Genomic DNA, 21796 nt, shown 5'->3' on the forward strand with positions numbered 1-21796 from the left:
ACTTTACTATAGAGTACAAGCCGGGAAAAAACAACATGGTGGCGGATTCTCTATCTAGAATCCTGACGGAACAGGAGGAAGATAGCGAAGAAGAGTATACAGCTATGCATGTAGTAGAGGAGAACCGGGCAGGAAGGAAAGAACTGTGGACGATGGATGGGCTGCGTCAGGAGCAAGAAGGCATGAACTATATGACAAAACTGCGAAGATGGTTGGCTGGAGAGCTGCCGGAGGACGAGGTACAGGTAGAGCTCCGAAATGATGACTTCCGCAAGATGTACCGAGCGAGGAAATCCCTGATCGTAAGAGAAGAGGTTGTCTGGCATAGAAGACCTGAAGGAAAGAACCTATGGAGGGAGGTGCCAGTGTTATCTCCAAACTTGCAGGAGGCTTTGATTAGAGCCTGCCACGACGAGTTTGGGCATCAGGGGCGAGATCGCACCCTGTCGCTGGTGCAGGAGCGAGGTTTCTGGCCAGGCATGGGAGAAACAGTGCGAGACTACATAGCCAGCTGCGAGAGGTGTGGAGTAGCAAAAGATGAAGTGCCAAAACCCCAGCTGCATGTAGGGACGATTGAAGCTGCCAAACCATTAGAGACACTGGCCGCAGATTTCACCTTGCTGGACAAGCGGCAAGGATTTGAAAGTGTCCTGATAATGGTTGATATATACAGTCGTTACACTTGGGCCTTTCCCACCAAAGACCAGAAAGCCTCGACGATTGCAAAGATCCTGGTGAATCGGATCTTCCTGGCAGTGGGTGCCCCTGAGCGACTGTTGACCGATCAGGGAAGAAATTTTGGCAGTGCATTGGTCCGACAAACGTGTGCCACCATTGGGGTGAAGAAAATAAGGACGTCAGCATATCACCCACAGGAAAATGATATGGTGGACCGGTTCAATCGAACCCTGCACGGTCTGCTGGCCACCCTCGAGGAAGAGGAAAAGAATAAGTGGCCACAGCATCTGCAGGCAGTGGTGTCACAATATAACGCGACTCCGCATGCCACGACAGGGTTTTCCCCATTCCTGTTGTTTTACGGGAGAAAACCAAACCTGCCGTTTGACCTTAGGCCGGAAGTAGATCCAGAGCCGGTAGATGAGTGGGTGATGGTGATTAGAGACCGGCAACGAAGATTGCAGGAAGCAGTGGAGATCAATGTGCGGAGACGTAAGGAAATAAACAGAAGGAAAAGAGAAGAGAAAGCCCACGAGTGTAGCTGGGAAGTGGGCCAGGAGGTTTTGCTGAGGAACAATGTAAAAATAGGCCGGAGTAAGCTCCAAAACCATTGGTTTGATACGAGATGGCACATTGTTGAGGTCCTAAAGCCAAGGCCTGGTTTATACCGCATTGAGCCCAGTGGGGAAGAAGCCCTGCAAGTGAGAGTGGAAAACCGGAGCAACTTGAAGGCTGCTCGCACCCCAGTTGAGCAAGATGAAGAGAAGTAGTTCAGAGAGGTCGATCGAGCCTCCAACTGAAAGACGAAGCCAACAAATTACAGTTTAGGTGCTCCTGTTAATGAGAAAATGCAGGTTGTCGAGGGTGAGTTGGAGGAGTCGTGAGTAGGGCAGAGGGGATTGGAGAGATGGTTAGGTCAGAGATGTGCGTTGAGTAGTGGTTGCTGTCATGAGCGGGACTGAGTTGCTGTCTTGAGCGGGATTGAGTGTACGGTTGTAATGGCCAGGGCCTCACTAATATGGACTGGTACATTGTCAGAGGGCTGGTCTGCCGGCATGAGGTTCGGAGACGTGGATTGAGTCGATCGTTGAAGACGTGAGAGCGTTCGTGAGGACTGAGTATTTTTTGACATTGGTTCTCTAGTACAAGGGCCAGGCCAAAGGAGAGTATGCAGGACGTGGATTTGGTATTATTTTTGACCTTGGTTCTCTAGCTTAAGGGCCAGGCAAAAGGGGAGCTTGTATGTTCTGGATGGTTTTGAATTGGGCTAGGCAAGGAATCGAGTTGCTGGCTGCGAGTTGGAATAGGGCAGAGTTGAAGGTGGTTTCTAAGTTGTTCTCTCAGCACATGAGGACAGTGCTGTTTTTTTTAGGGGGGTCGAGTGTTAGCGGGAGAGAGAAGGGGAGAAGAGAAGACGGGAATGCAGTGAGATGCAGTTTCGTAAAACAATTTTTTAGGGGGGTCGTATGCATGTTTTTCTAGCACATGAGGACAGTGCTGTCTTTTTTTAGGGGGGTCGATTGCAATATTCAGAAATTCAGAGTAATTTCAAGCGCCGCGCCCAAGATGCTGAGTTCAAGGTCGTCTGAGGGAAGACCGCGGTCCCCGCACGTGAGAGGTGTTGGAACTAGGCCTATACGATACTAAATGTAATCTACCGAATTAATATGGAAGCGAATTATGAAACTAAATCTCAGTTATTAAATTAAAAGTAATGATAGATCGTTTATCAGTCTGAATACTGTTACGGGTGTCCCAAGAAAGTTATTAGTTAGGCGGAAAATATGTCACGTAGGCCTAAGTTAACGCCTTGAGAGGACATGAGGCTGGCTAGTCCTCAGTCACGCAAAAGCGATCGGACCAACAAGACGTCCCTGCGCGTCCGTCCACAGAAATAGTCACGTGGCCTAGTCACCTGTGTTGCGCTATTGCAGTATAACAAGTAAGTCTCATTCGATCTCAGATAGGGGTTAGATAGGGCAGTGATAAAGTTATCAAGAGCTAACAGTGAGTTAATTTCATGGTTTCCATCAGAACCCACTTGACTGCGAGAGATTGACTGCAGTTTGAGACTGCCGTTGATGATTGAGGATTGGCGATTGTCGCCGTTGGACCGATTAGTGTAGGCCTGTCACTGTTTAGCTGGGTAGGAAAGAAGCTCTTGAGTGAACCTAGCCGTCTGGGTACCTAGCTAACGACGGGACGATCGTTGGGGTCATCAGCTCTCCTCTACCTCGGCTCACAGTACCACATATCTCAAACAGCTTAGTGAAACCCTTTTGCTAACGGGAAGCTAAAGCTTCTCTCAACTGTACAAGGTCTGATTGGCTTACTCCCTTCCGCTTCATGGATGTACTGGGGGTAAAGTGAAGCCAGCTGAGTGATACAGGGCCGTACACTGGGGCCAACAGTCAGCAGAGTTTAGAGGTACACTTTCCAAGGTGGAGAAAGGCTGATTTGGGTGCCTGTTGGATGTGCCTTAAACGACTACAGAGTGCAGGTGGAATCTGTGTGTGTGTTAGGTTAGGAAGCATGGTTCACCGGTATTGGTGGGCTCAGTAACTTCTTAATAATAGTGACAATATTTTTGTGTGTAGTTAATACTATTTTTTCTGTTACTAATGTATGCTGTGTGCATTTAATATTTCTTTATAATCTCAATCTCAGATATAACCTTTGTTCCCCAGAGTAGTGTTTAAGTTAGATTAGGAGGTGTGTATCTGTTGGGGAAATATAATTTTGTTGAGCGCCCGGAAGGCCTATTCAGGGTGGAGTTAATAAGTTCAGATTTTTATACCATTTTCTCAGTGATTGATATTTTGTTGAAAGCCCTTAAGGCCTGGTTCATGTGTGCAAACAACATTTCTTAATATTGTAAACTTAATGTCCTCTAATGAGGCATTGCCTGAGTTTCTAATAATTTCAACATCATGCATAACTTTTATTCCCCAGAGTAGTATTTTAAGTTCAGGTTAAGAAGTGCGCATATTGGTGCACCATTATTCGATTGTGTTTGTAGTGTTGGAGGGAATTTAAGTGTAAATTTTACAGTGTGTCTCATTCATCCCAGTCACAGACGCTATCCTTCCATGGGTCACGGACAATTCATTTTGTTTAGTAAATTTAAGTGTTCTTCTGCTGGTTCGGGATTTCTCTCAAAGGGGCGCTTCCACTGCAATTACCATCTAATAATCTTTAATAAACCCCAAGTCTAGTGAGAAATTAAAGTCCAGTAAATTTCCAACCAGTTATATATATATATATATATATATATATATATATATATATATATATATATATATATATATATATATATATATATATATATATATATATATGCTGATAACCACAAGGAAGAAGAAAACACAGTTCCCAAGCGCTTTCGTGTAATTCATCTTCAGGAACTTCGTGTTTCTTCTTCCTTGTAGTTATATATCACGCACCTACAGTGATTTACTTGCATATATATATATATATATATATATATATATATATATATATATATATATATATATATATATATATATATATATATATATATATATATATATATATATATATCTTGATAAAATCACACGAGAAAAGGGAAACAACGGAGCACCTTAGCTTTCGTCTTTTTTCAAGACATCTTTTGAGGCAATTGGATTACATGGACAGAGAGAGGCTTAAATATACAGGAAGACCTTATTAAACATGAGGTCAGGTCATAAAGATGTCATCCACTAATCCCCACACCAACACACAGGTAGAGGAGCTTAAGAGAAGGGGGCGACGTGACTAGTCAGGTCAGGTAAAAAATAAGGGGCCCACTAAATAACTATCCTACATCTAGATCAATGGTTTTCAAAGCATTTTTAACCTTGGGCCACTGACAAATAAATTTATGTAACATATTATCAGTTTTGAACTGACCATCACTAATGTTTATTATGACCTGACCTCATGTTTAATAAGGTCACCCTGTATATTTAAGCCTCTCTCTCTCCATGTAATCCAGTTGGCTCTGAAGATGTCTTGAATAAAGACGAAAGCTAAGGTGCTCCGTTGTTTCCCTTTTCCCGTGTGATTTTATCAAGATTTATCTTATCCACGTTTTCATTGTCGATCTACATGAAATATATATATATATATATATATATATATATATATATATATATATATATATATATATATATATATATATATATATATATATATATATATATATATATATATATATATTTAAACCTGAGTTCTTTATATGGAGGATCTGTCATAAACTTCTCAAATGTTCTAAGAGATGTATTATGACGTCATATCCTTATGTGTGACTAAATGACTTTACTTTTCCTCCGTATTAATATCGCCCAAGAGGGTTAGTCACACTTGGACTGTCGTGGGACACTCATATGTCAAACTGATGCTTACCACAAACCAGATTGTTACTTCTGCGTTTTGACTGTATTATTGCATACACCCTGGACATACGGCTTTTACTGTTGTTTTATGTGTTAATACAGAATGTATTATACGAAACTGGTGTTTGTATGAATTCCTCGATTCTTGGAGGTCACATACAAACAGACCCCAGTATCTTAATTACCACTGGTGCTCATTAGCAGTTGAGTTCGACTGGGGTTCCTGGGATCATTGTTAGTTAAAACAAGTGGAATTTGTGAACTATTCTCCTGGAATAAACAGTTCACCTATGTGCCGTTGTCTCAACCGACACGCCCAAAGGTTTCTAAAAACAAATTGGCCTCCCCAAATGGCGTTTATACATCTCTACCACCATGTAATACCACCATAACCACCACCTTGTACTACCACCATCACCTTTTCCATGTACTCCCACCATCACTACCACCATGTACTCCCACCATCACTACCACCATGTACTACCAACATAACTACCAATATCACCACCACCAGCATCAGTATCTCACTATAATTTGCCAGGGCCTTTTGTGGTAAAAACAAAAATAGGATGAGGGTGTGTTTGCCAGGAGCAGGGGTGGGGGATATAATTGAGAGGATGGACAATATCTTGTCTGGTAATAGGGACAAACCCATTATCTGCCTCAGTGCAGGAGGCAATGATATTGGCCTGTGTAAGAGCGAGGAGCTTCTTGATAAGTTCAAGGCAGCTATAGATTGTATTAGGTCTAAGGGAGGGATCCCTATCATATGCGGTGTCCTGCCTAGAAGGAGAGTTGGCAGTGAATGTTTGTCAAGGGCGGTTGGTGTCAACGACCGTCTTGACAGATATTGCAAGTCAATATCAATCCCATTCATTGACAACTGGGACAACGTCTACGGCAGAAGGGACCTTTGTGCTAGGGATGGGGTGCACCTGTCTTGGGATGGGGTGGCAACCCTGGCTGGGTCTCTAGAGGGGGCAGTTCAAAGGATATCGAAGTCTTTAAACTGCTAGGGGAACATATGGGCACGGGGGTGGGGGAAACTGCAGTGGGAGCAGGTAAACAAATTAAAGATTACAGGGAAATAGTGTTAGGAATGATGACAAAACTTAATTAAACAGGGAGTTTAAAACTAAACGCGGTAAAGGGAGGACTCAGAACACGACTAACTTTTAAATGTCTACTACGCGAAGAGTAGATGTATGAGAAACAAAATGGATGATATTAGGGCCTTGGTATGTACTGAAAAAATCGATATAATAGCATTCATTGACACATGGATCAACCTAGACACACGTGAGTTGCCGATCGAATACCAAATTGCGGGTTACAAATTGTTCCATACCGATAGGCAGACCAGGAAATGAGGAGGAGTAGCAATCTATGTTAGGGATAATCTGAAGTGTGAAATAAATAACGAAATAAAAACTGAGCGGAATACAGAAACAATTTGGATAGAATTAATCGACGGTAGGGAAAATTAATCACAGGAGTAATATATAGACCTCCCAATCTTGATGTAGTCAATGAGCGACTTATCTGGGATGAAATGCGCAGTGTTTCTATACACAACAAAGTCTGTATAGTAGGCGACTTTAACCTTGGCCAAATAGATTGGACTGACCTTACGGGTAACTCAGAATCAGAGGATTTTCTTGAGACGATCCAGGATTGTTTCCTAAGTCAACATATAACCGAACCAACCCGGGGTAATAATATACTCGATTTAGTTCTGTCGAACAGAGAAAACCTCATTAGCAATGTCGAGGTAGGGAACGAACTTGCAAACAGAGATCACAAAGAAATTAGATTCCAGTTAGATTTTCAGGGCAGACGTAAGGAAAATTCCACAAAAGTACCAGATTTCAGAAGGGCAAACTTTGACAGCTTAAAGAGGCAGCTGAGAGAGTGGGTGTCGCGCTTGGCCATGAACCTGACAGATGACTCCGACCTGATAACGAGATCTGAGATTGCCGAGTTCCACGACAATTTTAATAATGAGTTACTTAATGCACAAAGGCAGAACATACCATACAAAAAACTCAGATGAGACAACAATGACCCTAAATGGATAAATAATTATTTAAAGAACATCATTGGCCAAAGGAAAGTTATAGGTAGAAGGATAAAGCGTGGCGAAATTTACGTCCAGGATTATTATAGGATATTGGCGAGTAGGGTTAAAACCGAGATAAGGAAAGCCAAGAGGAATAATGAGGTAAGGATAGTAAGGGAGGCGAAGACAAACCCCAAAGGATTCTACCAAATGTATCAAACTAAAACACGAGAAAAGATTGGACCAATACTGTCAGATACCGGCGAGCTCACTGATAACGACGGAGAAATGAGCAATAATTTGAATAAATATTTTTCAACAGTTTTTACCACCGAAAATTTAAACATGATACTCGAGGCACCAGCTCTATTCAGATATAGTGAAGAAAATGAATTAAGCGAGATAGTAGTGACTAGTAACGATGTTAGTAAGCAAATAGACAAACTAAAGCCTAATAAGTCACCTGGTCCCGATGAGATATTTGCCAGAGTATTAAAGGAATGTAAGGAAGAGCTTAGTACGCCCTTAGCAAAGTTGTTTAATATGTCCTTAAAAACAGGTGTAGTACCAGAATCCTGGAGGATAGCGAATGTAATACCGATTTTCAAGAAGGGGGATAGATCACTATCCTCTAACTACTGCCCAATCAGTCTAACATCAATAGTAGGCAAATTACTGGAAGCAATCATTTCAAACTCTATTCGAAATCACCTGGAGAAGCACCTATTGATCAATGATTCCTATCATGGCTTCACAAGAGGACGTTCTTGTCTAACTAATCTATTAACATTATTTTCATCAGTTTTCGAATCGGTGGACGAGGGGCACAATTATGATGTGGTATATCTCGACTTTAGCAAAGCCTTCGACAGAGTCCCCCACGAAAGACTAATTAGAAAGGTAGAAGCACATGGCATCAAAGGTAACATCCTTAAATGGATTAGGGCGTGGTTACAAGACAGGAAACAGAGAGTGAGCATTAACGGCACTAAGTCCCATTGGAGCAACGTCACAAGTGGAGTTCCCCAAGGCTCAGTACTTGGACCATTATTATTTATTATATACATAAACGACATAGATATCGGCATAGACAGCAACATAAGTAAATTTGCTGATGACACTAAAATAGGATGTGTTATTAAATCTGACGAGGACTCCACAAAACTACAGGAAGATCTAAACAAATTTTTCGTATGGTTTGAAAAATGGCAGATGATATTCAACGTGGACAAATGTAAAGTACTCAGTATAGGAGATGTAAACAGGGAAACCAGATTCCAGATGAACAACGATGCCATAGAGAAATCCGACTGCGAGAGAGATTTAGGAGTAATGATAAGTAGGAACCTTCAGCCAAGTAAACAATGTGTTTTTGCTCGTAACAAGGCGAATAAAGTACTTGGGTTCATATAAAGGAGTGTTAGTTACAAGACTAGCGAGGTCATCCTAACACTGTATCTTGCGCTTGTGAGACCACACCTGGATTACGCAGTTCAGTTCTGGTCACCGTACTACAGAATGGATATAGAATTCTTGGAAAGAATTCAGGGGAGAATGACAAGACTAATCCCCGGCATTAGGAACCTTGAGTATAGAGACAGGTTAAAGCATCTTAATTTGCACTCCCTCGAGAGACGTAGAGCAAGGGTCGACCTGATAGAGGTGTATAAGTGGAAGTCAGGGCTAAACAAAGGGGACATTACAAAGGTACTCAAACTATCCAACCAGAAGCGAACTCGTAACAATGGTTTTAAATTAGACAAATTTGGATTTAGGCGTAAAGTAGGTAAACACTGGTTTGGAAACAGAGTAGTGGATGAATGGAACAAGTTACCAAATATCATCATTAACTCGAATACGATGAATAGCTTCAAACATAGGTTGGATGCTCATATGAGCAATCGGGGTTGGGTGTAAACGGGACTGCCCAGTAAGGGCCAATAGGCCCGCTGCAGTTTCCTCCATTCTTATGTTCTTATGTTCTTATCACCAGCACCATCAGCCTCATCATCACTATCACCTCCATCATCACTATCAACATTAACATTACCATAATAACAATCATCACCATCACTATAAAACCATCAAATTCAGCATCACCATCGTCATCATCTTCACCATCATAGTCATGCAATACTTACTGTCCTCCTCTGTTGTGCCATTCATGCATGTGCCACTAGTGTAGCTACTGTTCGTCTTGGAGGCCACACACACGTGGTAGGTGGTCCAGGCCTCCAGCTGGGTGATGATGTAACTCAGCGAGGTGGTAGTAGTTGTATTACTACCATCACCGTTACTGGCGGGACTCCAGGTGATCTTGTAGGTGACGTCACAGTTGCCGACGTCTTGTACCTCCGACCAGCTCACGTCCAGCAGAGTGGAGTTGTCTGTATAGTTGTTCACGTTGACGCCAGTGACTGGGTCAGGGTCTGGGGGGATAATGTACAGCAGCAGTTAGTGAGTATTTTGGGTGTGATGCTGTGGACGTGTTTCATAAAGAAAAATACAGTGTTGTAGTGAGAATATCTAGTATCTATTTGTTCCTCAAGGAAGTGAAGGTTTTTGATGAAGGTGTTATAGTTAGAGCCCTGGGCAGGACCACTCATCACAATATATGGTACACAGTAATTAAGAACGATCCATGCTCACACTAGTGGAGGTCCATTGTTCTCACACTCATCACAATATATGGTACACTAACCATCTTCCTAGTTTATAGAACATCTCAGTTTTGTATGATAATGTCTTTCACAGGAGTAAGAAACGTACAGACAGTACAAGGTTGTTGTGCTCGCCACACTAAGTACTCCCACGCATTAACTTTTCTGTTACAAGAGACTTGCTGCCCTGCCTCTTTCCTCAGTGATCCAAATAATCTTTACTGTATACAACAATAAAATTATGGAAGTGGCTGAAGCTGTCTACTAACTTATGCCTGTAGTTTACAGTTGTCTGGCGCCACCAACGACAACTGGTTATTGACGTCAGAAATAATAACTTGTTATATTTGTCTTTTTTCCTGAATTATAACGGGTGAGGAAACACACAGACAAATTGTATATATTAGCTTTGCGAATAATTAGTCCTTAGTCTGTACTCACCTCTGAAGATGTGAATTACACGAAAGCGCTTGGGAACTTGTTTTCTATGTGGTTATCAGCATATACATTAGGGAGTGACAGTTTTGCAAAAGTTTTCAAAATCAAGTGGCTTGGGTTGGATTATTTGTCTATCGGCCACGTTGGTTCCGAATATGTTTGAGTTTTTTACATCATTGCATTAGAAGGTTTGTGGATACTTTTGGGTTTGGCATGAAAAACGGGAAAAAACTGTAAATAATAAAGGGACTGGCAATGTGGCACAACCTGTTAAAATCAAGTTATTGAATTGGATTATTCGACTACTGTGTACACTGGTTCATAATATGCTATTGTTTTACAACTCAATGCGCTACAAATTATGCCGATATTTTTGCTGCTAGTCACCACATACGTATATTTCGAAAACCAGGGCCCAATATTACCAACGGCGTGGATAGATTCCGTGGAATGAATTCAGGACATTCCCGCTCATGCAACATTACCAAACTCAGTATATGTGCCAATGGCAGGCCAATGGCAATATTTACAGAGTTTGTTGAGGCTCCCTGGACGGGAATGCCCTGAATTTATTCCACGGAATCTATTCACGCCGTTGGTAATATTCGTCCCAGGACTGATCAACGAATTCAGCCCAAGTAGCTTGACTTGGACAGTTAAGGACAAAATCTCAGTCCGTACTTTTGAATAAAATATTGTTCAATAGGTGGTGATATTGAAGTGCTGAAAGTTGTTTTTTCTGTGTTGTTTTGCAGTTAGTTCAAAGGGCCGCCACCAAGATGGGTCGTCCTAAGATTAGCAACACTCAGCTGCGCCAGGGTAACGATAAGGTGTTCGGGGTTCGGATGCCTCTGCCATCTAACAAGTTGCCTCTGAACAAGGAAGTTGGAAGTGCCCTGGCTTATGAAGCAGAAAACGAGAGGTTAAGGAGAAGAACAAATGCTTTTGATTATATGGATGCCACCAACAAGGTGACTGAGAAGGTACTGGATGTGTATAGGAAGGCCACTGTCCCCACTATCTCTGAAATCAGGGTGAAAATGAGAGTCCACGACCTGTGGAGGATGCGGAGGGAGACGATGATGATGAAGGGAAATGGACAGAAACAGAAAAGGAAGAAAACGAAGAACGGGAAGCTGAAGATGAGGTTCGAGGATATAGCTGAGAAGTTGTTTGATGTGGCAGACGACAGCAAAGTGCACGAACGAGAGAAAAGCTTCCTGGCAGCCCAGAGGAAACCGGGAAGGGAGGGCTGCATTGATGGCGTTGACAAAATTGTGACTGCCAAGCTGAAAGAAGAGAGGGAGAAGGAAGCGAAGAGGGCAAAGAAAAGGGCTGAGGAAGAGAGGAAAACTGAGAAGATGAGGTCAAAGAGTAAGGAGGAGATGGAGAGAATGTCGTGTAAAGTGTCGGCAGTGGATGACAGTGCTCAGGAAGAAGATAGTGATTATAAGGATGTCAATGAAAATGAGTTCAAGGCTATGGTCGACAGGAGAGCAAGATCAGAGAAAAGGAAAAGGGAGAAAGAAGCCGAGGACAGGATCGGAGAAACTGCTGACAGGTTCAAGGTATCCATTGATGCAGTGGCTCACATCGCAAACACCATCAGAGCTGCAGACAACATCATAACTGAAGGGGACAAGTCTAAAGTGACTAACTGGAAGAAAGTGGAGAGAGTCAGGAAGAGGTCACGAGAACAGAAAAAAGAAAAGTTCAGGGGATTCAAGGTCAGAGGTCTCATGGTAGATGAGAGGATCAATGAGAACAAGATAGTGACTGGTGTAGGTGAGAAGAACCACAAGAGATTCGCCATGGAAAAGAGGGAAGACTGTGCAGTGATCGGCTTCCCTGGTGAGGAGTTCCTTGGTCACCTGGTCCCGGTGGGGGGAAAGGGGGTAGACCTGGCCACCAGCCTGCTGGCCTTCCTGGAGGAGCGCGGTATTGACACCACCGACCTCCTGGTTGTCCTTAGCGACGGTTGCAACAAACTGAGTGGCTATAATCACGGTTTCATCGCCGAGTTTGAAAGGCTGTTGGGACGGCCTCTCCTCCACATCCACTGCCTGATCCACAGTCTGGAGAAGCTCTTCGGCCATCTATTCAACCATTACGCTGGCCCAACCACTGGTCCCGCCTCCTGGAGTGGTGAGGAGGCTCGGAAGCTGACCGGCAACGTGTGGGACCTTCCGGTGGTTGAATTCGAGGCCGTCACCAACACCTACCTCAGGTCTCTCCTGGATGCCATCCCCTCCGTCGTCTGGGAGGAGTTCAGCTGGGACACCCGGTATCTGTTGGAGATGGCCAAGACGGTGGAGTCCGGCCACATTGAGGAGAGATGGGCCAGGGCACGGGCCGGAGCCATGACCAACGCCAGATGGCAAAACACGGAGAGCAGGGAGCTGAGGGCCTACATGAGCACCACCTCCCCCAGCGAGTCACAGAGACGGATGACCTCCTTCATCATCCTTATCTACGTGCCCTCCTTCCTGGAGATCAGGCAGAGGAATCTGCTACTGGAGGGCCCACGCCACCTCCTCGCCATCATCAACCGGGTGAGGACGTACTGCACCCTGGAGGAAGTGGAGCTGCTTACTCCATACCTCCAGTTCAACGGCTACTTCGGCCAGCACGAGGTGGTGCTGGTCTCACTGCTGGCCTCCATGGACAAGAGTGAGAGGGAGTTGGCCCTAAACATCATCAAGCAGCTGAGGAAGAAGGAAAAAAGGCACAAGAGAAAGACAGTGAGGAAAGTGAGGAACCCTCAACTGAATCTGGCAGCCACCAAGCTGTCAGAGTTGGTTGATCTGCAGAAGGCCAGCTCCTCCCCTCCCATCCTGTTCCAGCACAGTGACCAGGAACTGGAGCAATTTCTGGAGGAACCGTACAGTGAGCCAGGTCTGCCCTGCACCACCACCGCAGTGGAAAGAGGAGTGAAGCTCACCACGGAGGCGGCAGACGTGGCCAGCTCTGCCTGGCAGCAGGACCAGGTCACCTGGAACAAGCTGGAGGCCAGGAAGAGAAACAAGCGGAGGGCTAAGAAAGAGGACTACCAGTGCTAGACTGTGGGGACACTGGGACTGAGGGGACACTGTGGGGACAGCCAATGTTAGTGTGCCAACTGTGCTAGTGTGCTGTTGATAAATTGAAGCATACATGCCAATAATAAAGAATGTCTACCATAATTCTTGTTTTTTTTTATGTCGAACCGAAAAGTATCCACAAGCCTTCTAATGCACTGATGTTAAAGATTCAAACATATTCGTAACCAGCATGGCCGATAGACAAATAATCCAACCCAAGCCACTTGATTTTGAAAACTTTTGCAAAACTGTCACTCCCTAATATACATGGATAACGCGCACCTACAGTAATTTATTTGCATATATATATATATATATATATATATATATATATATATATATATATATATATATATATATATATATATATATATATATATATATATATATATGCAAGTAAATCACTGTAGGTGCGCGTGATCCAGGCATATGCTGATAATCACAAGGAAATAGAAAACACGAAGTTCCCAAGCGCTTTCGTGAAATTCACATCTTCAGGGGTGAGTACAGACTAAGGAGAAGTACAAAACAAGGTGTATCAATGACCCTACTATTCTTTAAAAAGCACAGCAACGGTCGGTAGTCAGGTCAGAGGGTAAGGTGACCCAACCTTCTCACCTGGTTACAAATCATCTTAATTTCAAAATTGTCCAATTCGTACATGCCATTACTCAAATTCATGTTGACTGCTTCGGTATGTTTAATGAGACTGGATTCTATGTTGTTCCTACTATCATTTGAATTACAAGGTAATATTGAGGAGGCATTATCCCAGTCAATGCAATGCTTATTATCCCTCAAATGAACAAACAGAGCATTGGATTCCTGGCCTGTCCTAACACTATATTTATGTTGTTTAAGTCTAGTTACAAGATCTTTACCTGTCTGGCCTAAGTAAAACATATTACATTCCTTGCAAGGAACTTTGTAAATGCAACCAATTGTGTTGTTGGGGGAGTTCTTGATTAACATTTGTTTAACAGTCCATGAGTTTTTAAATGCCACATTGACGTTCCAGGTTTTTAGTTGTAAAGGAATTTGAGAGAAATTTTTTGTGAAATGGTAATACTAAGAGATTCTTATGGTCATGGGTGGGCTTGGGATCAGTTCTATAAAAAGATTCTTAGTAATGTTTAGGCATTTGTCTATGAAAGATCTAGGGTATTTAAGGTTTGAGCCAATATTATAGATATATTTATATTCTTCATCAATGAATTCCGGGCTGCAAATTCTCAAAGCACGTAAAAACATTGTTGAAAATACTGACTGTTTGACTCTATTATGGTGGGCAGAAGAATAATGAATGTATAATGAATGTATGAATGTGTGTTGATACATTCATTATTATATATATATATATATATATATATATATATATATATATATATATATATATATATATATATATATATATATATATATATATATATATATATATATATATATATATATATATATAAACTATATATATATAAAAATACAATCAACACCTCAACCCGCCAGGATTCGAACTCACGGCCCACGGGCCCATGACTGTGACCAGGGAACGCTACCTACTGGACCACCAGGATACTAATAGAAATTCTAGACTCTGTTATAATTCACACAAAGCCTGTTCAACGAGCTTATGGAGGTGAGGTCGCCATATGCTCGTTGAACAGGTTTTGTGTAAAATATAACAGAGTCTAGAACTACTATTAGGTAGCGTTCCCCGGTCACAGTCATGGGCCCGTGGGCCGTGAGTTCGAATCCTGGCGGGTTGAGGTGTTGAATGTTTCTAGAAGTCCGCGTGCTTTATTGGGCTAATGAAATATATATATATATATATATATATATATATATATATATATATATATATATATATATATATATATATATATATATATATATATATATATATATATGCTGATAACCACAAGGAAAGAAGAAAACACGAAGTTCCCAAGCGCTTTCGTGTAATTCACATCTTCAGTGATTTACTTGTATATATATATATATAATATTCATCTTCTCTACGTATTTATTCACCCTCAGAACGTGTCATCTATCCAACACTGGATCTGCCCCCTTGTCAATCCAGTCAATCGTCTCTCAATGTATGAAGGGAGTCGTGAAGGAAGTAAGACTGGCTAACACTCAAGTGGTCGGTGTAAAGGAAGGACACAGTAAGATCCGAGGTATATCAAGATTAATTATATTCTAACTTACACGAGAGCGGAACCTATTAGTAAGAGTGAAGGCTCTAAGGTGTTATTCGTGCAAGACGAACCAAACAATATATTAATCTATTACACAAAAAATGTGGGTGAAGATTGAGGTTTTGTCGCTGGGCGAGCAGTTAACTTGATATAGAAGAGCCACCAGAGAAGGCAACTAAGAGTTATCCAGGTTATGAGGACTAACACCTCTGAACGCCTCTGAACAGATATTTGTGTATGTTGGGCTCAAAGAGCGAAGAATAACCAAAACGCGTTGTGGTTGTTTGGAAAATAGCGAAAAAGCTAAATTTTAGGTAAGGTTAGGTTAGGTTACGTTTGTTTGGGTTGAGTTTGATTAGGTTTGCTTAAATTAGGTTAGGATAGGTTAGGTTGTATCTATTGGGTAAAACCGAAGACGCAAATTTCCCTTTCTAGATCTTTTGAAAACATCCACAACACGTTGTGGTTGTTTTCGATCTTTGAGCCCAACAGCAATCAAATAACGAAATGAATTATCTTGAGGTAAATTATTTTTATAATGGCATTTCTATTTCATGGTGTTTCGGAAGTGCAAAAAGACAAAAAGTATGTAAACATTAGTGCCAGTTGTAGGTACTAAGGCTAAGTAGACATTCTAGAGCGATGGATGTTAACAGTGTGAGGCTAGAGTTAATATAAACAAACAGTTAGAGATTAAGAAGAGACTCAACAGGACTCGACTCTCCAGTAAGTATAAACACAATTGCAAGGATTAATACTTAAGCTCGGGGGATCATCGTGACTTTACACCTCTGAGTGGGGACTGAATTATTTACAAGTGAACTTCCATGTCCTCTTGTCAGACGTCATCACTGTGTCCATCATCATATTCAGAGTTACTCCAATATTTCCTTTATACCAGACTGACCATTATAACGATGATTTAAACCTGAGTTCCGAATTGACTGAAACTATAAGAAATATTAAATCTATCTATGTTAAAGTGTGTGACACAAGGTCAACATAATATGCAAAACGCGCCTGATATGTCTATGTTTGTCTCGTTATCTCTATCTATCTACCGATTTAATTCATCTTCTAAACCAAGATATGGCTTACCTAAGACACACACACAGACACACCCCATATTATTATTATTATTATTATTATTATTATTATTATTATTACTATTATTATTATTATTATTACTCTTATTATTATTATTATTATTATTATTATTATTATTATTATTATTATTATTATTATTATTATTATTATTATTATTATTATTATTAACTTGTCATTCTTCACGTATCAATAATTATTGAATAACCTTAAATCCCAAGTGGATATATTGCCTAAAAGAGATGATGTTTTTATTGTTAAAACTAATATTTTTTTTTTATTGGTTAAATTTACTTTGTTTCATTTGAGGCGTCGTTAACTATCGTAACATTACCATATTATACCTAAATTAGTTACAGTAGTACTGTTTTTATTTGTAGTTTCTGTGAAGGCTATTATTAACAATCCTAATTTATTCTCTTTATGCACAGACCAGTTTGTGTTTAATAATAATAAGGAAAAATGTGTGTGTGTGTGTGTGTGTGTGTGTGTGTGTGTGTGTAATGATAATAATAATAATAATAATTAATAGTTTATTGAAAAAGCATGGCAGACAGAAGACTGAAAATATATAGTTACTTAATTGGCGAATGGATCACTTGATTGACGAATAATATATAAGTAACATAAATGATACAAATATGATATATTATAACAAGGAGGGGAGAAGGTCATACTAAAGGGCATTTCAGCATAGTGACAGTGCTAAAAGGTAAGATTGGCTGAGAGTGAAAACACTGTTTGACTACTAGCTGCTGTTGATTTTTACAATGGTTGGGACTGCTCTGTTCTTATAGCGATCAGTACGTGCTCGTATGGGCTGTATGCGGTTGTTGTGTCGAACGGCAATTCGCTGTCGAGGGATCTCGGGTGGAAGCAGAGGCCGGTGTCGAGGATGATGCAGAAGCTTCTCACCAAATTTACAGATGAGGTCGTCGTGGTGATGATCAAAGATAGCCTAGAAGGTCAGTTTGTGTGTGTGTGTTTGTGTCATAATAATAATAATAATAATAATAATAATAATAATAATATTTAACGGTATATTAAGATTACATGGGAGCCCGAAGGCTGAAAATATACAATGAACTGAGGTATAATGAGACAAAACTCACCAGAAGAAGGTTACATATAGGTAGAATATTTATAGTAGAAGGAATGTAAAGAGATAAGAGTTTGGTAGCATGACTCGAGGGTGTGGAGGGTGACTACGTATGTTATCACAGGCTCAGTACAAGTGTAGTATATAAAACACAAATGCGTGTTACAGCTTCATTTTACTAGTTGCATGGGGGTAATTAATGGGGGGGGGGGATTCGTACACAGGGTATGGTAGACTATAATATGCTCGTTTACTTCACAAGTCGAATGGGCACTTCATTAAGTCGATTGTTGGGAGGTTCGGGATCACTGCACTTCTACGGCCTACACAGCCAGCACTTACTGTTATACGTTGTGTTGACAGCACTCTGTCGATGGACCCGGCTGAGACCTCTTTGCCTTTCCTGACGGATGTATTTGGTGAGCGGGACTGGGGACGTAGTTGCTGGCCCTCCTTGGTTATAAGACTCTCTCTCCAGAGAGAGGAGCTACAGCCCCTATATATTGGAGGAGCGGGAGGGTGATCTCTCCTACTGACCTGGGTGTGTCTTGACCGGGGTGTTAGGTCAACAGGAGTGCTGGCTAATTAGCGGGTCCTTGAATTAACAAGGTCAAGACGCAGGGTTGAGCTGATCCAGTGGTGGTGAGAATTCTGGTTCCCTTGGGTCAGGTCTGGACAGTTGTTTGCCCAGGTGTGGTCATGTCTCAGGTCAGTAGCGCTTTGTAATTATTACCGGCCAGGTGTGTCTTGGCCAGGTGTGGGGTTACTCAAGTACTTAGGCCGGGGTCAGGTCTCTTGGGTCTTGGGGTGTGTCAACCTGGTATGTGGTGGTACCACAAGGTCTGTACCCAATCACTGTTATATGTGATGTAATTCTCTGAGCTGTAAGCTATGGTCTGATAATCAATCATTACAGAGGTGATATGGTGGAAGCGGGGAGTGGGTCACTTGATTGACAAAAGCTTTCAAAACGAAAATACAATAAACAAAGTTCAACATATAGATTAACTATACATCTGGTAATGTTTGAGCATAAGAACATAAGAATGGAGAAAACTGCAGCGGGCCTACTGACCCATACTGGGCAGTCCCGTTTACACCCAACCCCTATCGCTCATATATCCATCCAACCTATGTTTGAAGCTATCCAGCATATTCCAGTTAATGATGATATTTGGTAACTTGTTCCTTTCATCCACTACTCTGTTTCCAAACCAGTGTTTACCTATTTCACACCGAAATCTAAATTTGTCTAATTTAAAACCATTGTTACGAGTTCGCTCCTGGTTGGATAGTTTGAGTACCTTTGTAATGTCCCCTTTGCTTGGCCCTGACTTCCATTTATACACCTCTATCATGTCGCCCCTCACTCTACGTCTCTCGAGGGAGTGCAAATTAAGATGCTTTAACCTGTCTCTGTACTCAAGGTTCCTGATGACCGGGATTTCTCTTGTCATTCTCCTCTGGATTCTTTCCAAGGATTCTATATCCATTCTGTAATAGGGTGACCGGAACTGAACTGTGTAATCCAGGTGAGGTCTCACAAGCGCTAGATATAATTTTAAGATGACCTTGCTAATCTTGTTACTAACACTCCTTTGTATGAACCCAAGTACTTTCTTAGCCTTGCTACTTGCAAAAACACATTGTTTACTTGGGTTAAGATTCCTACTTATCATTACTCCTAAATCTCTCTCGCAGTCGGATTACACAATGGCATCGTTTTTCACCTGGAAAGTGGTTTCCCTGTTTACATCTCCTATACTGAGTACTTTACATTTGTCCACATTAAATTTCATCTGCCATTTTTCCGACCATTCGAAAAATTTGTTTAGATCTTCCTGTACTTTTGCAGAGTCCTCGTCAGATGTAATTACACATCCTATTTTAGTGTCAAGAGCAAATTTACTTATGTTGCTGTCTATGCCGATATCTATGTCGTATATGTATATAATAAATAATAATGGTCCAAGTACTGAGCCTTGGGGAACTCCACTAGTGATGTTGCTCCAATGCGATTTAGTGCCGTTTATGCTCACTGGCTGTTTCCTGTCCCGTAACCACGCCCTAATCCATTTAAGGATATTACCTTTGATGCCATGCGCTTCTACCTTTCTAATTCGTCTTTCGTGGGGGACTCTTTCGAAGGCTTTGCTAAAGTCGAGATATACCACATCATAATTGTGCCCCTCGTCCACCTATTCGAAAACTGATGAAAAGAATGTTAATAGATTAGTTAGATATGAACGCCCGCTTGCGAAGCCATGTTGGGAATCATTGATCAACTTGTGCTTCTCCAGGTGGGTTCGATTAGAGTTTGAAATGATTGATTCTAGTAATTTGCCTACTATTGATGTTAGACTGATTGGGCGGTAGTTAGAGGATAGTGATCTATCCCCCTTCTTGAAAATCAGTATTACATTCGCTATCCTTCAGAATTCTGGTACTACACCTGTTTTTAATGACATGTTAAACAACTTTGCTAAGGGCATACTAAGCTCTTCCTTACATTCCTTTAATACTCTGGCAAATATCTCATCAAGACCAGGTGACTTATAAGGCTTTAGTTTGTCTATTTGCTTATTAACATCGTTACTAGTCACTACTACATCTGAATAGAGTCGGTGCTTCGGGTATCATGTTTAAATTTTCGGTGGTAAAAACGGTTGAAAAATATTTATTCAGATTAGTGCTCATTTCTCCATCCTTATCAGTTAGCTCACTTGTATCTGAACGCATTGGTCCAATCTTATCTCGTGTTTTAGTTTGATACAGTTGGTAGAATCCTTTGGGGTTTGTCTTCGCCTTCCTTGCTATCTACAGCTCATTATTTCTCTTTGCTTTTCTTATCTCGATCTTAACCCTACCGGCCAATACCTTATAATACTCCCAGAGGTAAATTTCGCCACGATTTATTCTTCTACCTATAGCCTTCCTTTGGCCAATAATGTCCTTAAATAATTATTTATCCATTTAGGGTCATTGTTCTCTGATCTGAGTTTTTTGTATGGTATGTTCTGCCTTTGTGCATTAAGTAACTCATTTTATAGTTGTTTTGGAACTCGGCAATCTCAGATCTCATTATCAGGTCGGTGTCATCTGTCAGGTTCATGCCCAAGGGCTACACCTCCTCTCTCAGCTGCCTCTTTAAACTATCATAGTTTGCCCTTCTGAAATCTGGAACTTTAATGGAATTTTCCTTACGTCTGACCTGAAAATCTAACTGGAATCAAATTTCCTTGTGATCGCTGTTTACAAGTTCATTCCCTACCTCGACATTGCTAATGAGGTTTTCTCTGGTCGACAGAACTAAATCGAGTATATTATTACCCCGGGTGGTTTCGGTTATATGTTGACTTAGGAAACAGTCCTAGATCGTTTCGAGGAAATTCTCTGATACTGAGTTACCCGTAAGGTCAGTCCTACTATATAGATTTTGTTGTGTATGGAAGCCCTGCTCATTTCATCCCAGATAAGTTGCTCATTAACTCTATCAAGATTGGGAGGTCTATATATTACTCCTATGATTAATTTTCCCTACCGTCGATTAATTCTATCCAAATTGTTTCTGTATTCCGCTCAGTTTTTATTTCCTTATTTATTTCACACTTCATATTATCCCTGCCATAGATTGCTACTCCACCTCCTTTCCTGGACGGCCTATCGGTATGGAACAATTTGTAATCCGCAATTTAGTATTCGACAGGTAACTCACGTGAGTCTACGTTGATGCATGTTTCAGTGAATGCTCTTATGCCGATTTGTTTCGCATACTACTACTGTTCGCGTAGTAGACATTTAGAATAGTCGCGTTCTGAGTCCTCCCTTTACCCCATTTAGGTCTTAACTCGCTGTCTAATTTAGCTTTGTCATCATTCCTAACACTATTTCCCTGTAACCTTTTACTTTGTTTACCCGCTCCCACTGCAGTCTCCTCCACCCCAGTGCCCATATGTTCCTCTAGTAGTTTAAAGACTTCGATATCTTTTGAACTGCCCCCTCTAGAGACCCAGCCAGGGTTGCCACCCCATCCCGAGACAGGTGCACCCCATCCCTAGCACAAAGGTCCCTTCTGCCGTAGAA

General features: G+C 41.4%; 1 protein-coding gene across 1 annotated transcript in view; it reads right to left on the bottom strand.

Annotated features, from left to right (window-relative positions):
* LOC121870798 (phosphatidylinositol phosphatase PTPRQ-like) overlaps positions 1–21796 on the bottom strand; it is a 105605-nt gene that overhangs the window by 69260 nt on the left and 14549 nt on the right. Inside the window, exon 5 of the mRNA XM_042372766.1 lies at positions 9276–9563. Within this exon, the coding sequence (XP_042228700.1) occupies positions 9276–9563 (288 nt within the window). The remainder of the gene's footprint in view (positions 1–9275; positions 9564–21796) is intronic.

The sequence above is a fragment of the Homarus americanus genome, unplaced genomic scaffold (assembly GCF_018991925.1).
Source record: "Homarus americanus isolate GMGI-L3 unplaced genomic scaffold, GMGI_Hamer_2.0 scaffold32583, whole genome shotgun sequence".
NCBI lineage: Eukaryota > Metazoa > Arthropoda > Malacostraca > Decapoda > Nephropidae > Homarus > Homarus americanus.